This window comes from Gallinula chloropus, assembly GCF_964237585.1.
Source record: "Gallinula chloropus genome assembly, chromosome: 1".
NCBI classification, from domain to species: Eukaryota; Metazoa; Chordata; class Aves; order Gruiformes; family Rallidae; genus Gallinula; species Gallinula chloropus.
The window spans coordinates 86,205,560-86,226,364 of record NC_140085.1 but is presented as its reverse complement, the minus strand read 5'-3'; the positions used below and the strand labels follow the sequence as shown (position 1 = coordinate 86,226,364).

The 20,805-nt window shown below is 40.5% G+C and overlaps 1 protein-coding gene across 1 annotated transcript in view; it reads right to left on the bottom strand.

Annotated features, from left to right (window-relative positions):
- The window catches only part of TBX15 (T-box transcription factor 15), a 94,775-nt gene that overhangs the window by 20,084 nt on the left and 53,886 nt on the right, over positions 1-20,805 (bottom strand). The window contains exons 2-6 of the mRNA XM_084273079.1: positions 15,931-16,144; positions 7,792-7,893; positions 6,323-6,494; positions 5,803-5,970; positions 3,206-3,270 (exon numbers count right to left, since the gene is read on the bottom strand). Of these exons, the coding sequence (XP_084129205.1) occupies positions 3,206-3,270; positions 5,803-5,970; positions 6,323-6,494; positions 7,792-7,893; positions 15,931-16,144 (721 nt within the window). The remainder of the gene's footprint in view (positions 1-3,205; positions 3,271-5,802; positions 5,971-6,322; positions 6,495-7,791; positions 7,894-15,930; positions 16,145-20,805) is intronic.

Genomic DNA, 20,805 nt, shown 5'->3' with positions numbered 1-20,805 from the left:
TTTCTAGTTGACACAGTTTGAGAGCTCCCAGACTGCAAAACAATGTCCAGCTGCTGAGATGTTCGCATCCTTCCTGCTGAGATACCTCACTGCTTGTTCCCCCGGGACAAGGACTGAGACAATCAGATGAGAAGGGAGACAACCATGCAAGCAACTGAAGGAGATCCAAGAAGGGATCCATGAAAAGATCACACCCCATGTGGATACAGATGGTTACACCGTGATGGCTGTGTTCCCAGGGCAGCAGGATTTTGGTCATCTCTCATATTAATGAAGGCAGAGCACAATGATAAAGAAATATATGGGAATCTTGTGAGCTGGTAGAAGTGAAAGATTTTGAAGGGAAACTGGTTTTAAAAAGTCAATCCCATAATTTCTGCAACAGGCAACAGAAATAAACGCAGTAAAAACATCCATCTCCATTTCATGGAAAAACCTCAGCACAAAGCAGAAAGGAAATGTCCTAGGGAAGAAGTGAGCCAGGAGTTCCTCTTCTCCCATCATGCCTTGTTTTTTTCATTAGTGTTGGGGTCTTTAACTCCATCATTTGCTGGCAAACTTGAACCACGACTCTGGTTCAGTGTCCCGATGTCACTGCCCTGAAGCAGCCTCAGAGATTCTGTGGTCCCTGACGCTGCCATGCCTTTTTTATTTTTCTCCTCTTGTAAGACTTTACACAGAAAACCTCTTGGATGCTATCTACACTTGCCTGCTTCACAAACAGACCCTTTCACAAATTACCCTGTTTCCTTTTCAAAGGAGGCCTGCATTGTCAGTGGGATATTCTCCAGCTACAGCCTGATGCACTGTAGCTGACCAAAGTTGTTGTGGGGATGTGGGAAACCGCAGAGCATCCCAGTCATCACTCCAGTGGACCAGTGGTCCTGACAAGATTAGAAAGCCCTGAGGGGAAGAGGAGCCAACCAGCATAGTTAAGTCCCATTTGGAGAGTCCTTTTCACACACAGCTTGGACCTTTTCTCCCTCCTGTATCTACATCTATGTCCTCTTTAAAGGCAGCAGCTGAGCATTAGTGTCCCCTTGACTAGTTGACAACAGCAGCGCAACCTTAGCCAGACCACTGCTTGTGAGGCAGGCGCCTGACTGCTATATATGCTTGCAAATACCTTTGCCTGTTTCTTCTTCCTAAAGCCTCAGGCTGCTCTCTTTGATGTGTAATACCTTAAAGATTTTAATTCCTCTTTACATCAGCAGAGAGCCTTACTGAGCCCTCCCCACAGCTGCAGCCGTGTAGCAATTTCCTGCCCTTTCTTAAATCAATGAGCTACAAAGATCAGTAATTCCCAACCTTTTCAGGAAACTGTCCAAATTCACTGGGCTAGGACCTTATTAATGCCTTCCACGTTAATCCAGCCCACCATGTACCTGGAACTGCATCAATCCCCATTCTAAGCCCAGCCCCCAGTGCAGCTGCATCTCTGCACACAGGGAAGACCTTGTACTCAGAGCACGTACTACTTCCCACACAGGGTAGAGGAGAGCAGAGAAGTCACATATGCCTGAAGCACCAGAACAAGTGCTCACAGAGAGAATTAAAAAAGGGTAGTAACATCTTTTCACAGAGCTAAGTTAAGGTGAGGACAGAGGAGCTGAGCTAGGAAGTCACTAGGTCAGTCACGTCTTTTGTGTGATTGTGGAGCATGCAGCTTCTACACGGGCAGTGGGAAACACAGTGCAGTTGCCTATTCACCAAATAGATCCCATACCAAACCATGAATGAGGTACCAGTCCTGGTGAACACACACAAGAGGAGCACACAAATGAAAACTGGATTATGGTGCCCACGGGGTCAGCAAATGGGGGCTATGCACACAACTTTCACTCTGGTCTACACGACTGGGATTCCTGCACCGTGGTCTTATATGTCTAATTCTATGAATAGTTTAACATTGAAAGCCTTTGCCATGCCAAATTAAAGGATACCCATATTGTTTAGAACTGGAATATTTATATTTGCTGCATACTGTGCTGGATTCATGAATGGCAGAAAAAGTTGAAACTTTTTGTTTAGACTTTCTTACTCTGTAATGTCTTTTGCTAATACAAAAGGTGTTCCTGGTTTACTATTTGTGCTGTTAAAATATAATGTATTCTAAAAAAAGTTTAAGGTGTTCTACTTGGTCTTTTCATGGAAATACTCACAAAATTAGGCGACAGTCAAAGCAAAATAATTTTTTACATCATTGGAGAAAAACTGAAATTATTTGAAACTAGAACATTTTTGCACTTTTAGCCTAAAAACCTAATCAGAAACTTTTTTTTTTTAATGTAAAGCCATAACTTGTGCTCCTTCTGCCAGCTCTACATGTAAGAAAGAACAAGCAAAAGCGTATTGGTCACCACTCCTGCAACTTTCATTACTTTGCTGAATTTTAGCCTGTGATCTATTTGTCTGTTTTACAATTAGCAATCCTCCATTTTTCTATCTCTTTTCTTCATTTTAGTTACAAAAGTGGTTGTGTTTTTTTTAAAGAAAGGCTACAATAAATTTAGAAGCTTGCTTATTTTACCTAATTTATTGGATATCATAGCACCATATCAGTAATACATGAACAGTTTACTAATAACTTATCAGAGATGCTAAAGAACATTTTAATTGTTTTTCTCAACAACAAATGGAAAAGCTCAGAGAAATGTGAAAATAATAAATGACCATAACAAAACTAATTATCCACCAGGGAAAAAAAAAAACATATGTACAGAAGAAAACAGCCTTGAAAGTAGTGGTAACAAAAGGGGTACTAAGGTGGCAGCGAACAGGTAATTTTTAAAATCATGACAGCAAAAATATACAGTGATAGAAAAAATGCTGTCAAGGAGGACAGTGATAAACTGTCTTTACAAATATGTTGTCTAAGAATATCTAAAATCCTCTGTCAGAGTCTGGGACTGCAGGATCCAGGCAGAGATGAGAGTAGCACTGAACAAGACTTCCAAAAATAATCAGAATCAGTCTAGCTGGCTAACCTGGGAAGTATTTAGTAAGGAAGTCATTGTTATACGTTGGATTTGTTTAGGCAAAGTAAAACAGTCCTAATTCCTCTAAGAACTAGTCTACAGCAAACCTCTATAAAAAATAATCAGGGTCACAAAATGCCTTCCTCAGCTTGAGACACATGCCTTGTGCACTCATCAGGGGAAGAAGAAAGGAGATCAGTGAGGAAACACAAACAAGCTCCTGTTACCTGTTTCTTCCAGAATCTCTGAAACCTTTAGCGAAGGGGTTCCTGTCAATTTTTAATCTGGTGATCTACAAAGGAAAAAAAAAAAGAGAATTAGTTGATCTTCTGAATAGTGCCAGAGGCAGAAGCCTAACAGCATTGGGAATCATGGCACAGCTGGGCCTGAGAAGCTGTTCCTGAAGAAGCAGCACACCTTGGACTCAAGTGCTATAACTCATCAGTGGCCATGTGGTTGGGGAAGCTAGACCACTTGGTCCTGTGTGCAAGGTGTTGCTGTTCTGATCAGCGTATGGGTGGCCCTGCAGGGGTTTTCTGGTCTGGAAACTATTTTTTTCCCCTTTTTATTAATTTTAATATTGAGATTTTGACCTTGCAGCCCATGATTTCATTCTCCTTGTCAGCTATTTCCCAACCTGGTGGGTTGGGAAGAGCTTCCCTCTGCCAGCCTCACCTTGTCCCAGATATTATGTCTCTGGAGTGAGAAAGAGTGAGACCTCCAGATCCTACCAAATTTTATGGGTTTTTTTGCTGAAACGTCTCAAAAAGAACTAGTTTAATACAGAATGATCTGAGGTGGATTTGCAGGTGTTTTGCTTCTGTCAGAACCAAGTCCTTACTCTGGATATTAACCTCAGATCTGGAATGCAGCTCCTATTTTTGCAGAAGCTTAATTTGTGAACTTAATTTCCGCTAGCCTGACTTTGCAGCTGTCCTGGGACTTGTGTGTACAGAGACAGATATGTTCTGCGGAGGATGCAATTACAGCAGAGGGAATCCCTGGGGTGGATTTGCTAATATTTTACAATTGTTTCCAGAGACGCTTCTCCCAGTAAGGCAAAGTTTTACAGCCACTGGAAGGTACACAGGCAGATTCAGGGTATTTAAATCTATTTTTAATTAAAAGGTTTCTCCAACCGACCAGAATTTCCTTTATTGGTATCATTAAAACATCCCACCTCCATAAAACAAACCAAAACAAACAACAACAACAACAATAAAAAAGCTGAAATATTTGGAATTCAGAGAGACAAGAAGAATTTTCAGTGCTTCTTTACATTGAGGTGACTTACAGAGCCAGTGCCTGACAGAGATCCGTCCCTTAGTACCTCGCACTTCTCTTACCTGTGTAATCATGTCTTATAGGTATGGTCGTTAGGGAAGAATGACGGGCTTATTTCCTGTCAATTTTTCTCCATTATCTTCTTTCTATGCTTGGTCTACAGTTAAATGTTTGTGGAGTATATGGATTTGAGTGAGGGGGAACAGGAAGTTTTCAGTGCTGCAGTGACAGCAAAGCTATCATTGCGTTGTGATATTTTTTTCTGCTGGAAATAGTCAACCCACTTTGGATCCTGATTTAAGTCAATTCAAGGGACCAGACTGAGAAATGTTGCAAAATAAAAATTCTGTAACAATTCACAAAATTGTTACAATTCACAATTTTTATAAATTGGCTTCAGTATTTCAATTTACCCTAAGCTGGTTTGACATGGGTCTATCCCTCAGTCCAAGAATAGTAAGTATAATGACATCCACCAAGTTCATGAAGTCATTATCCAGAAACACAGATGTTGTACACGAACAAGAGAAGAGGAGCACACTGAGCCCAATTCATGACAGAGGTTTTGTGAAGACTAATAGGAATCCCTTAGGATTCTGGCTGATGAGTGATACATAAGGAGACTACGAAGGTAGATATAAGGAGCTCTCAATGTGTGCCTGCAGAAGCGAACCAGCAGGTCACCTCCTCAAAGACTAGAACACCAGCTTTCACTAGCCACTGAAGGAGAAGGGAAGAGAAAACATGTAATCCACAGCAACCCTTTTCCAGAACTCCTTTCTTTGCTGGTGCCTCAAATGCTCATGTTTCCTAGCAATTAGTTTCTTCTAAAATATATCATATCTTTGAGGAATGTAGGGATAGACAGGGAATTCTAGAATCAAATGCTAGTGTAGACTGAAATTACATTTCTTAGTGCCATGAAGTCTAGTTTGAGAGAAAGGGCAGCTTGGTAACAAAGCTCAGTAGTCAAAGCTCCTGCAGATAGGATCCCACTGTGGCAATATATTTCCTTATGATATCTGGGGCCAGTAGTAACACTCTCCACTAGGAACTGTGCAAGATCTGAATTAAATGCAAATTATGCATGAGAATTTTAGTTCATATACTATACACGGACTGCTATTGCTTATGGTTTTTATTCACTAACAGTAAATAAAATCCCTATGTGTTTGTGAGAGAACAGATCTGCATTAGTTGTAGTGCCTTAAAATTACACTGGGGACAGGACAAGGTAGTTTGTACTGCAAGGCAGCAAGAAAAAGCGGGCACAAACCATCTCTTTATGGTTGATCTCACCTATTTCCTTACAGTAAAATCCAGACCTGTAAGATGGTTTTCTGGATAGACACCTCATGTCTACACACAACCCCATAGTATGCATTTTCTTTTGGTGCAAGAAAAAAAAAATAGTGAACCTGTAAAGCGTACACTCTTCTTGAGCTGCCTCTCTTAAATAAGAATGTCTCAAACACAAAAAGCTCACTAGTATTTTTATGAACACCCAACACAAAAGGACCCTGAAGGCACGCAGCTTTACCTGTTGATTTTGGTAGGCTGTCACTGTGGTGAAGACAGTCTCAGGGAAGTTGAAGGTTTTCACCCCATCTCCTGAAGGGACTGGCTTTGTAGGAGAAAGGTCACTGCTGAAATCCTTGCGGATGACATGAACACGAGGCTGGTACTTATGCATTGAATGCAAGATTATCTGAAGAGAAAACAAAAGAAGGAAAAGATTTCTTCCTTTTTTTTTTGTTTCAAATATTCTACACTACATTCAGATGAAGCAGAGGCAGAGTTAGGCTAACATGAAAAAAAGCACCCTTTTCTTACCCAAACACATATAACGTGAAGTATGTGCTGTGTACAGGAAGAAAGCTGCTTTATCAGGTCACATAAAATTTTGAAAAAAAGCACTGAAGACTGAAGTTTGGAGGTAAAAAAGCGCTCCCTAGATCTGGAGAGTGGCAATAAGCAACAGAGGAGCAGCAACATCACCCTTTTAAGTCTGAGTTCAGTGAATCTGAGGCAGCAGGCACCAGAATTAGCTTCTAACTTACGTGGCCTTGATCATCAAGCTCGTTGTTGGTCAGCTTGAGCTTGTCAAAGCTGACCACCTGCCTCATCCAGGTGTCTCCAGAAGCCAGTGAGTCTGGGTGGATGTAAACCCTCGGGGGCACTGGGGAGTCAGCATTGCCAGCCACCATCCACTTGGAGCTGTGATACACATATCTAAAAGAGGAAGGGGAGATGTCTGAGGGAAATTGTCACTCACTGGAGGAACATTTCCAGGGCTCCCCCTCACCTGCCACCCTACCGCATGCACCCCAAGCTCTCATTTGCAGTCAGGGGAGAACGTGCTTTATTGCAACCGCCTACCTCCTAAATGAAAGCCAGATTACCCCTGAGCCACTTGTTCAGACTTGATTCCTTATTGAAACCACCTTTGCAGTTATTTTCCCTGTAAAACTCTACCACATGTGCCTTCTCAACTCCTTAACCCTCTCTGAGCCAGAATAAGAGGCTAGAAAATACAGATAAACACAGCCCTCTCGGAAAATGCTAATAAATGCCCTGTAATTTCTGGAAATTTGCACTGGCTGCCTTGCCAGACTGTGCAAAACACATGTGTCTTAATCCTGAAAGGGCAAAATCCAATGGATACCACTAGAAGAACTGATTAAAACAGAATCCTTGTTTGAAATGTTGTAAAATAGAAAATTCCACATAGTGTTACAAATGTTTGGATCAGAGGAAAAAAAATAATTTTTGTGTTCCTGACCTTTGGTGGCCTTTTGTGTTCCTGATCTAGCCATCCTACATATGCCATAAATTTCTCTACCACAGCTTTGTCTAGACACCTTTTTTTTAATTCTGTCCTGTGGCTATTTCAGCCTCAGGCATTCCACAGACCGTCCTGCTAGAACCTCTGAGTTCTGCCCTGTGCTGCCCTTCATTGGAGCTTTATTGCCCTTCATTGAGCTTTACTCAGGTCTGCTAAGCTATTGTAGTCCTTACCTACAAACAGTCATTCATTTAATGTATTTTCAAAAGAAATTTAATATTTTTTTAAAAAAAATCATTCCTTTCACTGCCAGTTTGCTTTATGTGGCAGCACAAGCTAACAAGGACAGAAACAAAGTCTAAGAGAGTATGTTTATTTTTTACATAAATTCTGTTAGAATCACGCTCTAAAAAGGGGACAAAACATCTAGTTGAATATCAGAAACTACCTTGATGCTTTCCAGGGAAAGCATTTTCCTGAGAAACACTCTGCACAACCTGAGACCAAAACTGTAATGTTTAGCATTGAAGCAGAGGATCAATTCTTGAATCCTTTAAATGTGGTGTGATCAAGACTTCTGGGGTTTTGTCTGATGATTGTGGTCAAATCAGCTATGTTGGTTTAAATGAACATGCTCCCCCCAAGCATACCTTTGTAATACTGTGTAATGGCACCTGTCTTTCCTAGGCTTTCAGTGGCACTAAATTATCATGATGTTCCTTCTTCTGCACCTAAGAAGCTTACCTGTATCTCTTATTATCCACAGGGACAATGTCCATGGCAATATAATACTGCTGGTGGGGATCCAAGCCTGTAATTTTCACTCTCATGGCTGGGAACATTCTCCTAGGAAAAGAAGAGTAGAAATAAGGAAGAAAATGGTAAATAAGGAAGCTGAAAGGTCTCCTTAGACCCCTCTCTGCCACCAAGAGCACATTACTTTACACAGTCCAGTTCTTGGTATGGCTCCTCTGGGCTTAGTGTCAGTAGCAAAGGCTGTGGTTTAAATCTCAATTATTTTTTTCCACTTAAGAAAAGGGGTAACAGGATAACCTGCAACCTGTGGGTAACAATCATAGAATCATAAAATTCTCTTGACTGGAAGGGATCCTTTAGATCATCAAGTCCAACCATCACCCTAACCTTCCAACCATCACTAAACCATGTGCCTAAGCACCACATCTAACCCTCCCTTAAATACTTCCAGGGATGGAGACCCACCACTTCCTTGGGCAGCCTGTTCCAATGCCGAACAATGAAACACTCCCATTTGAGCACTCTCTCTGTTCCCAGTTCCTAGCAAGTTCTGTCATGCTCACAAATTTTTCGCTCCAGGCATTTCAGTACTCAGATGTGCAGCATACCCTCTTTCTGCTGTTTTTCCCATTGGTTCTCCATCTAGAAGCATTCTCTCATATCACGTTAAATGCAGGATCACTTTAGTTCTCTTTTTTGATAAAATCACATTTCATTATGGAGTTTGATAGTAATGGGGTCATATTTAAAGCAAATCCATTATTCTGAAAGATCCTTTTGCTCTTATGTTTCTATTTATTTAAGGAAGAATTTCTTTCACATTAATCTGCTTATTAGTCATATACTTCACATTTAACAGAACTGCTGACATTACTGTCATGGTTTTCTTGAAATCTAGGCAGCATTTAGTAAGTGTTGTCTTTTCTACAACAGATGATCCAGATTTGACTTAAGCATTTTCTCCTGATAAGCAAGTTACAAAACTCTACATGAGCAAGAGTCAATTCCCACCCTTTATTTTTTTGTCTAAGCACGAGCTTAGCTCTGGTGTAGAAAAGTGTACAAGGAATGTTTGCCTACTGGTTCTTGGACCATCCCTAGAAACCATTGTGACACTTCTGTCTGATGAAGGTTAGTGAAATGTCAGAGAAGAATATGTAAATCTCATCCCAAAATTTCTGTTTCTCAAAATACTACCAGTTGACATAGGCTAGAGGAGGATGAAAACAGGAAAGTTCACATCAATGTCTCAAAACAAGTCTCTAAACATTTACACTGAAGGGATGTGGCTATGAGAAACTATATTGTTCTTTCCTATCCAGGCCACATATACCCACTTGCAGAAAAGGGTGTGAAGGAGGAGGTCAGTGCTCTACCTTCGTTCTACCTGCAGCTCTTCCATTTAAGGCCACTGAGATGAATAGCTGTGGGGACTAGGGAGAGTGCCACCCCACACCTGTCAGGGTGCAACTAACCAGAGCTATGAGAGACCTAAAACTGTCAGAAAAATTGTCTGCAGAAATTCTTCAAGGAGAGAGCAGATTTGTGCAATGGATGGTGTGAATTTGCTGGTTGAACAAACTGGGGAGGAGAAAAAGGAGTAATGGATTAATCTTTGGTAGCTTGAGGGCATTACCTTGTTTCTACCACAATGGCTCATTAAATCTGCCAAGCCAAATGGGTACAGCATGTGGCATTTTACAATCCAGCCCTCCTTAATTGGAGAGAGGTGGGTTGGGAGCAGCTTAAGAGGTAGGTCATGTTTCAGAGGGTTGATGAGAAACCCAGAACTAGCCCCAAGTCTCCTTGGGTCTAAGTCTTCTCATGGTATTGGGAAAACCGAATGCTGTGTGTTCCAAGTAGCTCTCTCCAAATCTGTAGCCCTGTGTAAAGTTGCAGTATAGCCTATGGGGCTGTTTGCTTATGCAATACCTTGTAAAAGATTACCACAGACCATTCAACAGGCTTAGAGGCTAATCTCTAAAATGATCAGAGAGCGCTCAGCTGATCCCACTGCTTTGTTTAAGTGTACTTCTAAAGTTTTGTAAATTACTACTGTTTTTTTACATTTTCTGTGGGTGCAAAAGTAACTCAGGTTTCTCTGCCATAAGGATGTGGCCTGGAACTGTCACAGCAGGTCTCCAGCAGCACTGCTGCATGGGAAAGGGAAAATGGAAAAGGCAACCACTAGCAACTTTGGGAGGTATCAGGTGGAATCCTGGTTAAGTCTCTGTGTTCTGTGTTCCTCTTGGTGGGCTCTTGGCTCCCCAGAGGCATCAACCCTATAGAAAACTGGAGGTTCAAAGGTTTGGAAGGAACTCAGGCCATTTGGATATTGCTATAACTAATATACAGTCAAGAGCCTTTCATCTAGAAAGATATCGGCTAGTGTTATAGTCAGCAGATACAGCCACAGAGGCCGTCTGTTTTCACAGGGAGCACGTGATGACATCTGATATAGTTTAGGAGAAGATTTTATATCAACAACAGTTTGGGATGATTAAGTTATTTATATGTTAGCTTTACCACTCAGCAGGAAAACAGTGTTCCTAAATTTAGACTGTGAACTTACACACAGTACCCTTTTAGGGGAAATATGATGTGAGATGAAATAAGTTATTACAGTTATTTTAGGACCACTTAGAAGTGTCTTGAAAAGCATTTTTGTAACAACCTCGTGCCTCAGTCTACTCAGTTCCTCCCTCCTTCAATAAGAAGAATGAGGTTTATGAAACTCTGAATGTGAAGAAAGTGTCCAAACCAGGACATCCAGGCAGCAGTTTGGTAGCTGTAGCTTGCCAGCTGTCACTCTGAAAAGTCCTCTCCACATGACCCTTCAGCATCTACAGATCTTCCCAACAAAATCCCTGCTGCTGTTTCTAACTGAAAAGCACTGTGGGGCCCTTCCTTCCTTCAACTGGAAATTAAAAAATACATATCAGTAATGTAAACAGTCTTAAATACACATTTCAAACAATTCAGACTCAGTGTTTCAGGGAAGCAAAGAAACTCCAGACAAAATACAATTTACCCTATCAGGAGGCACAGAGGAGTCAAGAGAGGACAAGTTCTCCTGTACCACTCACTGTTGGGTTTTTCCCATTGTTATTACTGAGCTCTGCCTCAGCACCCAGGTTTGAGCCATGCCACTGTGCAGCTGTGAAAAGTACGATACAACAGGTGAGATTATTTCCCTCATTGTTGAGAAGAAATGATGGGTCTGTGGCAGGTAGAAGCTGGGCCCTCAGAGGAATACCTCCTGGCTGTGTTTCTGTGCTTGATTACCCTTGTATAACCACTTCCATGAACAGTAGGCAGCGCTTTCCTTCAAGACAGGACTCAAATCACTCTTTATAGGGTGCCACTAGTAATTAATGCAGATTGCTTTCACCTTTGGGCAGCACTTCTATGCAGTGTTACCCCTGCAACTCAGGTGAATGTGGACTTTAGCCAAATTTCAAATTCCTCTGCTGATGTTACCAAGGTAGATGAGTGACCACCATCAGTGAAGGAAACTAGAGGAAAAAAAGTTAAGTATGGTTTTGGGACTAGTTGCTTAGATCAGTATGACCTGGGAATTAAGTTGAATTTATTCTGTTTTGTGTAGAGTCTAAGGTTAAACTTCAAACAAAAAGGAGGTAAAGGGGATTACAGATTTGAATGCACTGCAGCTGACAGAAACCCATTTACATCTTTTGCACAAAGAACAAAGGAATGTTATTATAAGCATTTTATTGAATTCTGAATAATGATGTTCTGATGGAAAAGAAGAAAGGAAAAATTCTAAGAGGACTGAAGTAGCTTTATGGAAACATACAAAAAAGGCATCTATAAATATAGCACAAAGGAAAAAAAAAAACAAAGCAGAATTAAATGGGAGTGGGAGTCTGAAATTTGAAAAGTGTAGTAGGCCTTCCATAGGCAGGATATGGCTTCAGAAGTACGTTTGAAATGAGAACTTAGGTTAGAAGCTAGCATTATGAAGTAAGAGCAAAAGGAGATTGTGGTGTCAGGCAGGAACCAAACAGTGCCTTACAAGTCATAGAAAACTAAAGAGCAGATGTAGTTATAGGCAACTGAGCCTGTAATTATAAGAGGTTTCCAAACAAGAAGGCCTTGCAGGACTCAAAGAAGATTTCCAAAGTGAAAGCAATAAGAAGAGCAAAATCTTCCCTGGGGAATGAAGAAGTTATAAATGACACTGTGCATCCTTTACTATTTCAATAAGTAGTAGGAAACCCTCAGTAAATAGCACCAGTTCTGCTATTTTTTTGCCAGAAATAATACAATCTAATCTATGAGAGACCTCATATATCATGGATTCTTTATGGAGAAACAGGACTGCTGGCCTCAGCTCACATCCATCATAGACACATCCTCTCCAAAACAAAAATGTTTCATCTGAGGGTATAAATATTTATTTTGTGACTTTTATTATATCTATAAGATGTGCTACCAAAAGAAACTGACCAGGTCTTCATTACACTTTGCAATGCTCAATCTAGACATGAAGTCATCACATAAAACCCCCAAACTCACTAACCCATGCACCCCCCATCCCTTCCCGCCACCCCTCCCCCCCCCCCCCCCTCAAAAAATACCAAAACCAAAAAAATTTCCCATATTTTTAACATCACTTCTGGAGAGGAATATCATCAAGCAGAATAGACTTTGAGTGGACTGCCAATGATGAGCCAGTTGGCCCTTCCTTTCAGTGAGGAAGAATATTATTTCAGTTTATAAAGAATATATGATTTGCACAGTAAGTTATGACTTGTGTTGTGGTACACAGTGTCTCCTAAGTGGAATGTCCTGGCTTTGGCTAGGATAGAGCTAATTTTCTTTCTAGCAGCTGGTGTAATGGTATTTAGGAGTTAGGGTGAGAGCAGTGCTGATAACACCCTGATGGTTTAGTTGTTGCCAAGCAGTCAAGGACTGTTCATATTTCCCTGTTAATGAGAAGGTGGGAGGACACCCAGGAAGCTGGGAGGGGGGACAGCCAGGACAGGTGCCCCAAACTAGCCAAAGAGGGTATTCCATGCCAATTATGTCATGCTCAGCATAAAGGGGGACTTGTGGAGGGGGGAGAGTGCATGGCTTCAGGACATGTGTGTCTTGGGACAGTCCAGCTTTGGGAAAGCTCTGAGCTATACAGCCTGAGTTGCACAGTTTGGTGAGAAACTGTGCTGTGTATCAGCAGTTTCATATATTTTGCTATAAAATTCCTATTATTGTTATTTCTCTCTCTGCTGTCCTAGTAAACTATCCTTATCCCAACCCACAAGGTTAGCCTTTGGGTATTTTTTTTCTTTTCCCCTTCCCTTTTTCCCCCACCAGAGTGAGTGGGGGAAACCCACCATGACAAAAAAATTACCAAGCCTGGAGCTTACAAAGGCATTTGAGAATGCTATTAATGGTGTTACAGCAAAAAAATCTTGGAACGATAAGTATCCTTTACAATCCTGGCAGGTTTCCCTACCTCTATCCCTTACTAAAAAGTATGAATATACTTTTTTTTCTTACTCCTTATAATAAATTTAGGCTGTCTGTCTTTCTTAATGTGTTGTTAGACATGTCTAAGAGTTGCATTAACAGGGAAAGAGATATTTCTTCAGAAAATGCAGATCAACCAAGGTTTTCCTCAGAGCACAGTGATCTCCTCAAAATATCTGACCAAAATCTTAGAAAATCAATTTTTTTTTTTTTTGGGGGGGGGGGGGAAGGGGACCTGCTTTGCAGGTAGAAGCAAAGAAAAAAAGCAGACCAATGAAGTGAGCCTGAATGTTTTGGTTTGGGATACTACTTTACTAAATGGGGTTCACTTTTCCTGGCATGATGCTGGAAATGTAGTTCAGCTGCATCAGGCACATACATGGAAGTAACTATGTACATCTCACAATAATTCTTCATCAGTTTCCTTTTTTTACAGTGTAATCAGGGATATATATCTCCTGTTTGTTATGATGATGCATGATGAAGGAAGCTGTATTTATCAGAAAGGCAATGCAAATGGCAATTCCGTGAACAATTGATGAAATACAACATTTCAATTCATCAATTTCAGAACAATAGTTTTGTATCAAAAATGTCAAAATGCATACATCAGACAATTCCAAGCCACAAACAAAATTTATAGCTTGAAGACAGCAGGTGATATTTTTTAAGTATTTTTTTTTTTAAAAACTGCAATGTTTTCAATGCTGTAATTTCCTTAAAAACCTCCAAGAAACTACAGAATCTTCTTTGGATGTGTCAGTCTGACCAAATAGAACTTTTTCAATTTTTCGACTGATAAGGTATTTAATTTTATTATGTTATATATCTCCAGAATATTTCACTGTAGTGTTTTTCCATGAACACTTCCTTCTCCAGGACCCTTGCCAATACTATCAAGGCTTTTGTGAGAAGTTGTGTTGAACTACTGTGTTGCAGTGGCAATGATCTTGCCAATTTTTTTCATAATTTCTTTTAAGAAACCCTATAATCGTGGTATGGTGTTTTAAGGTCACAGAAAGGTCAGCTTCTTTAATCAGAAATGTGTGAGCTGCAAATATATTCTTCATAGCACTAAGTTCTGGGCATTTTAGTGTGCATTGGTGTTGGTGGGCTTTGAGATATTTATGCTGCTAAATCTACTCCATGTATCATAAGAAAATTAATCATAGATAATCCAACAGATATCAATATATTATTTTAATTTTCTGAGACAGCATGGCCCAGGGCAAGAGAGTCAGAAGCGAGAAACTAGGTTCTTCCAGTGTTGTATTTAACGATGCTGAGCAGATCACTTGATATCTCTAGAGCAAAGTTGTTGCATAATAGCAAGTGCTATAATTCCAGTTACTTTGCCTCTTTTGTTTGTGACAAAGGCAGAAACAGCAGCTCACTCTGTACTGGTGCAAAGCAAGATGCTTCCTGTGCCAGTGAGATTGTATATCTAAAATCAGGAGCTAATCTGATTCTGATAATCTTCTTCATGGTTTATCAGCCTTGTTTGTCCAATACAACTTTTCTTAAATTGTCTGGACTCCCTGGGGCTACAGAGCAATCATGCCCACTTCACAAGAACATGAGATAACAATTCTAGCTGTTCTGGCAATTTCTAAGAACATGGAGATGTAACAAAATTACAAACTATACATATACTACACCATGGGGTTTGGGGGGGGGGGGGGGGGGGGGGTGGGGGTGGAGCTCCCCCCAAAAAAACGGAAATTATCACTTCTGACTGCCCAGGGAAGGGATAGAACAGCTCCCGGGACGGTCACGAGGCTCTTTCGCTTTAATTGGCTCTGTCCGTGGTGCTGACATTCTTGTCCGCGGCATTAATCAGAATTAAAATATCATTAGGTGGAAATAAGAAACATTACGTCAATGCAAACGTCTAAAAAAAATCTGGGATCGTTTATAGTTTGAGGGATTTGGAAATTTACAGCTAGTTTCAAGTTGCATTTCCAGTGAACAGATTTCTAGCCATTTTTTAATAGCAGGCAGTAATGAAGATCTTACGCTGGGCTAACAGCAGGCCAGTGTGAGTGTTTAATTCTTAAAAACTCTTGCTTATTACTGACTCCTCCTAACGTTAACTGACACGGTGTTGGCTGCAACAGCAGAGAGAAACATTCAGCCTGCACATTTTTTATGCAGAATCGTCACTAACATTTTGTCTATTCAGAATTGCAGGAACAGATCCATTTGTTGCAAAGGTGAGTTTGAGTTTCACTATATTTGAGATTAAATCAACTGCCTTATGAAGTGCTATTGGAACTTGAAAGGAAACTCAAATGACTCATGCCCAAATTCATAACTTGTCTTAAATTCACTACAGCTAACAGCACAATAATTTCCTGATTTATTTGCTCAAAGAAACAGTTTCCTGCAGCTGCCAGTTTTCCTTTGGAGCTACTGATTCAAGCAGTAATATGAAAAAAACTTTACCTGTCTTAAGAAACCTATCAGGATATACAGCTGTGAAATTCTGAAAGATATTTGATTTTCCCTGCATGTTTATTCATTTGGCTTGTCAAGAAGAAGGAGGGAAAAAAAAAAACACACTTTTTCTTAAAAAAAAATCATGTATTCTGTTATGATCTGGGTTTTTAACTAGACAGAAAGCAGATATCTTACCTGCCTGCTTTTGTGATGATCATCTCTGTCCCAATGTCATGAAATCTTTTCCAGAGGTCAGCGCACTGCAGCTCTACTTGGATCTCTTCCATGGATGAAGGTGGAGGAGGCTGAGGCCCTGAGCCACCAGATGTAAGGTCAGAATGGGAGCCAAATGAGCAGGACGTCCTTTCTGCCAGCACCTCTGTGTCTGACCCAGTGCTCTGCTCTGAGTCTGCAAAGTAAACACAACAGGTAAGACACTTCAGTTCTACCTGCTGTGAGTGGTAAAGGGAGGGAAGAGGGAATCGATACTACATGTATGTATATAAAATACATGCACACACACATATATATGTACAGACATATATATTTATGGTTTATTGTGATTTATGGCCTGATTTGGGGCTTTGGGTTTCCAACATGACATCTGATGTTTATGTAAAGCTTTAGGAACAGCTAGGAAAAGGTCCATAGACACAAATAGTAACAAACATCACCATAATGCTGGGGATGGAGTACAAAATATAGATGAAAAAATGGAAATATAAAATATATAATTCAGCCCATAATTTCAATACAAGATTAGACAGTCATACTGAAAAACTGCATTCCATTTAATTGAATATCCTCCCACACTACTATTGAAGACTAGGTTATTTTTAAACAACACATTTTTTTTCTTTTAATGTTCTTGTCATCAAAAATAATGAGTACTTTTTTATTTTGTTTTTTGGCAACACTATTTTGCAAATGTGTTTTATTTGTTCCTATAATATCTTTTTTGGAACAATGATACTTCCTGTGAAAATAAACTTGCTGCTTTTGGTGAGGAAAATGCTCTAGGCTACTGAAGGACAAAAAGGGAGATAGTAAACATATGGAATATATTACCAAGGAAAGCAATTGAAGCAAACTACAGAAAAGAGCACATGAAACAATTAACTCTATGGAGAAGAAGAAGAAGAAGGCTTGTTCAAAAATAAGCAAGCCAACAAACTGAGGTTCAATTAGTTTAAAAGTCCAGGATGACTTGCTGAGTCTGATGGCCATTTCTTTGAAAAAATAGATATCTCATGTATGGATTAGGGAGATAGGATATATATGTGGCCTCAGCTCTCATATGATAGGCCTAAGATGGAATTTTGCAAATAGCATGCTACACCCACATTACATCAACATAATTTAATGCGTTTACGTTTTGAATGTGTTTTTTAACAAATTCACACTAGTATTATGTAGATGATTGACAGAGCAATAAAATTATGTGAGGCACTTGGTCAAATGGCTCAAGAAGAGCTTTGTATATTTCAGAGATGGTACAGAAATGTTGTCATTGATCACCTAAATACCAGCATCCCAGTGAAGGAAAAAAATGGCGATTCATATGTATTCTCTGCACTTTAAGAAAGAGATATCTCTGTCTCAAGGGGAAATTTAAGAAGTAAAAAAGTAACAATCTACAATAAAAATGTGATGAAATCACTCCAGCTAAAATTCCTTCCATACCAAGCAAGTGCCAGAAGCTTTTTCATAACCCTGAGGTCATGCAGACTGAGTCTCAGATTTACAGTGTTGCCAAGAGATAGTGTCTCATGGAGCAGCTTGTACTCCAGTGCAGAGGGCCACAATTAGGAAGAGGCTAGAAGTGAAGATGACACATGCAGAGCCCCAACTCCTGCCCCATGGAAACATGTCTGGAAAAATCCATGCTGCTGCGGTGGCATCAACATAAACTGGCTGATAGTGTTTGAGAATCTTACACCCCCGGTGCAATCAAGAAGCCTTTATCTTCTGTGCAAACTCTAGGTGAACATGTCATGGGATAGTGGACTTTCTTGAAGGATGTTTTCAGTAATCTTTGTGAACAATTTAGACAATCTGCCCGTAACAACGTAGAAACTCTGTAGGAAAGTTTTTGTATTATTACTCACAGTCACTTTGAATATGGAGTCCTTTACGCCTCCCACTGACTTACAAGTTGGGCTGAAGCACTAACGGGTCCACCTCCCTAAAGGAGTACCACAAACCTACAAACAGGATTGTTAAATAGAGAAATACTACACCGAAAACTGAGATCCTAGACATGAGCTGATTTAAGGTAATACGAGGTAACCTGCTGGGATTCTCTGACAGAGAATCAATCCGAGCGTACAGAGGGGCTGAGACATTTTCTTCCTGCTTCCAGAGCTCAGTGATGCAGGGGCAAAGTGATGCTTATCTCCTTCCTCTAGCTCAAATTATTCCACCTGAAAATGTTGGAGCACATAAGCCTGAATGAGGATCATTATGTTTACAATATTTGTTTTCCCAGTGATGGTTAATCACTTTATACTTTAAAAAAAAAAAGCCAAATTGTGCTTGACAATTCACAGTAAGTGGGGTTTTTTGCTTCTCTTCATATGCTGAACAATTAACCAAATCTTCTCTGAGGTCCTAAGAAGGTATATGTAAACTACTCTGGGGGTCTGAAGAGGCTGGACCTAGGGAAAACCATTCGTTATGGAGTCCTCCTCCCCAAATGAGATACTAACCTGCAAGTATGCATCTAAAGAGACTTTTAGGTCACACCATCTGTGTTTGGTTCAGGCAGTCACCATCAAAATGTGTGCATTCTCTGAAGCACTATGGTAAATGGCCAATAGATGGCACTTGGCTAGGTGCTGTCCCCACATCATTCCAGCATTTTTTGGACAGCCTTTCTAACTGGACATGTGGCTGTAGTCTTGAAGATCTATGGGAACTGACTGGAATTATATGCAGCAGAAAATTAAATACTAGAGGCTGAAGCCCTCTGTCCCTGATTTTATGTCAATGTTATTCCACTAACTTTAGCAGAGTTTCTTGGGGGGTTCTTAACAATGATGCAAGTAGGACAGCCACATCTTTGGGTATAATTTGGCTTGCTGGTGCAAATAAAAAATTACCAAAAGAATTCAGCAATTACTGATACGTCAGTATCTACCTAGCCATGCAGCACCACACACAGGAGGAAAAAAATACTTCTTTTCTTCTAAGGACTATTATTTTGTGCCCTGTATTATGACCTGTAATTACCCCCAAATTAGTGCACAGAACAGCAAGTACCTTTTCTTCCTCCAATTTTGGAAATGGGAGAGGGGGAAGTCACAAGTGTTGCTGATCTTAGTTCAGGTTCAGTAGTCACCGTGATGTTTTTTGGTGTTCATCGGCCTTTTCTGACCTAAGCCCTCCTGAATGGTGTCATCCAGATGGAGACAGTCAGTTTATTCCAGATCCAGGGAGTTGAGAGGAAGTTAAGTGCATCTGATGTTTTAAAATCATCCACAGTGACATCTCTGTAAGACTGTGGCTCTTAGCTAGTTGTCTACATGTATTAGGAGTTTGGATTCTTCAAGAGACAGGTGTCAACATCTGTAAGTAAGCAACCTACAGAGGGGTGCAGAGTGAACCACTTTCACTATGTAGTAATGAATTGTGGCACCTGGCAGCTAGCACAGCTCAAGCCACTCTGCTGCACGTACTTGCTCATAATGAAACAAGACAGGAAGAAGATTTGAGTTTTCTTCTGACGTTCAGACTGGGAGCTGTTATCTTCATGTGCAGGACTTCTCAGGAACATGAGCTTCCCATAATTTCTTCTATGTTCAAAGTGGCAAAATTATACTCTTTGCCTTTTCTTAAAGAGTTGCCTTGTACAAAAGCTCATATGCTGAATCTAAGGTCCAGCCAGAGGGAAATGCAGATGACACCATCCCGCTCCCCGCACTCCCCCATGCAGTGGCTTCCTTTCAGATTTAGGGGATATTCTCATACTGCCATAGGAATGCTGGTCTCTGGTGCCATGTTAGATTTCAATCTACACCACTTTTGGAGTATGTTAGGCAAGCAGCAATTAAAACAGTTTTATGGTTTTGTCTTCCTAGGGTAATGTATAGTAGTCCTTGAGAAAGGATACTTCAAGCTACTCCATTTCTGGCAACTAGCAAAAGTAAGAGCAGATGCAACTGAGGTTTCTAAACCTACAGTACTCCACTGGACTTGCAGTTGAGACAATCTCGGGTCAAAATGTCCCTCATTACTCTTACACACGTCCGTGAACTTGCATCTTCTGATCTTACCTACTTTTCTTTACAAGATCCTCATCTTTCCCTGTTTGCTTAAAGAAGAGTCCTTCCATTTCCACTCTCACTTGTTGCTTACATTCTATTTTTCTAATGTTTCCCCTGATCATTTCTGCTGTTGTATGGAGTGATGTGTACTCAGAAGAAAACACAGCCCTTTTGGTCTGCGTGAATGACCCACTGACCACAGGGGAATGTCAATGGTTAGCCCCTCCAGCATAATACTCTCAACAGCCACAATACAGAGAAAAGTTCTTAAAATACTGTCCCTTCTTACAGATAGTTTGCTGGACAAACAAGCTGACAGGTTTTTGGCCATGAGACTTGGCCTGATCTGTAGAAAAGAGACAGGCTTTTGTAAGCATTGCATTCCAAGGGTCTTGAAAACATCTGATGGAACACTACTGAAAAGTTCACAGGGAAGACCCACAGGTTCAATGTGAAAAAAAAGAACCTCTCAGGCCTGAAGGACAGCTCTCTTTCTCTGCCACTGTGCAGAAAGCCTGTTCCCTTTCTACTCTCTCATTGGATGGCTTCCTATCTTCCCTTCTTACCGCACTGACCAAGTATCCAGCTACTGCTGTTTAACAGTGTTGGACCTGGAGAAGAAGAAATTTCTCGGCACTTTTAGCAACATTTGAGCCAACCAAGAAGACTACAGGGACACTTTGAGAGCTCCCAAGAATACCGTGGCCATTGCTGAGATTACAGAGGAACATTAAACTAGTTCAGATTTTTTATTTAATCCCTTTCCCATTTCTACTGTCTCCAGATCACCCTAGAAATCTTCAGC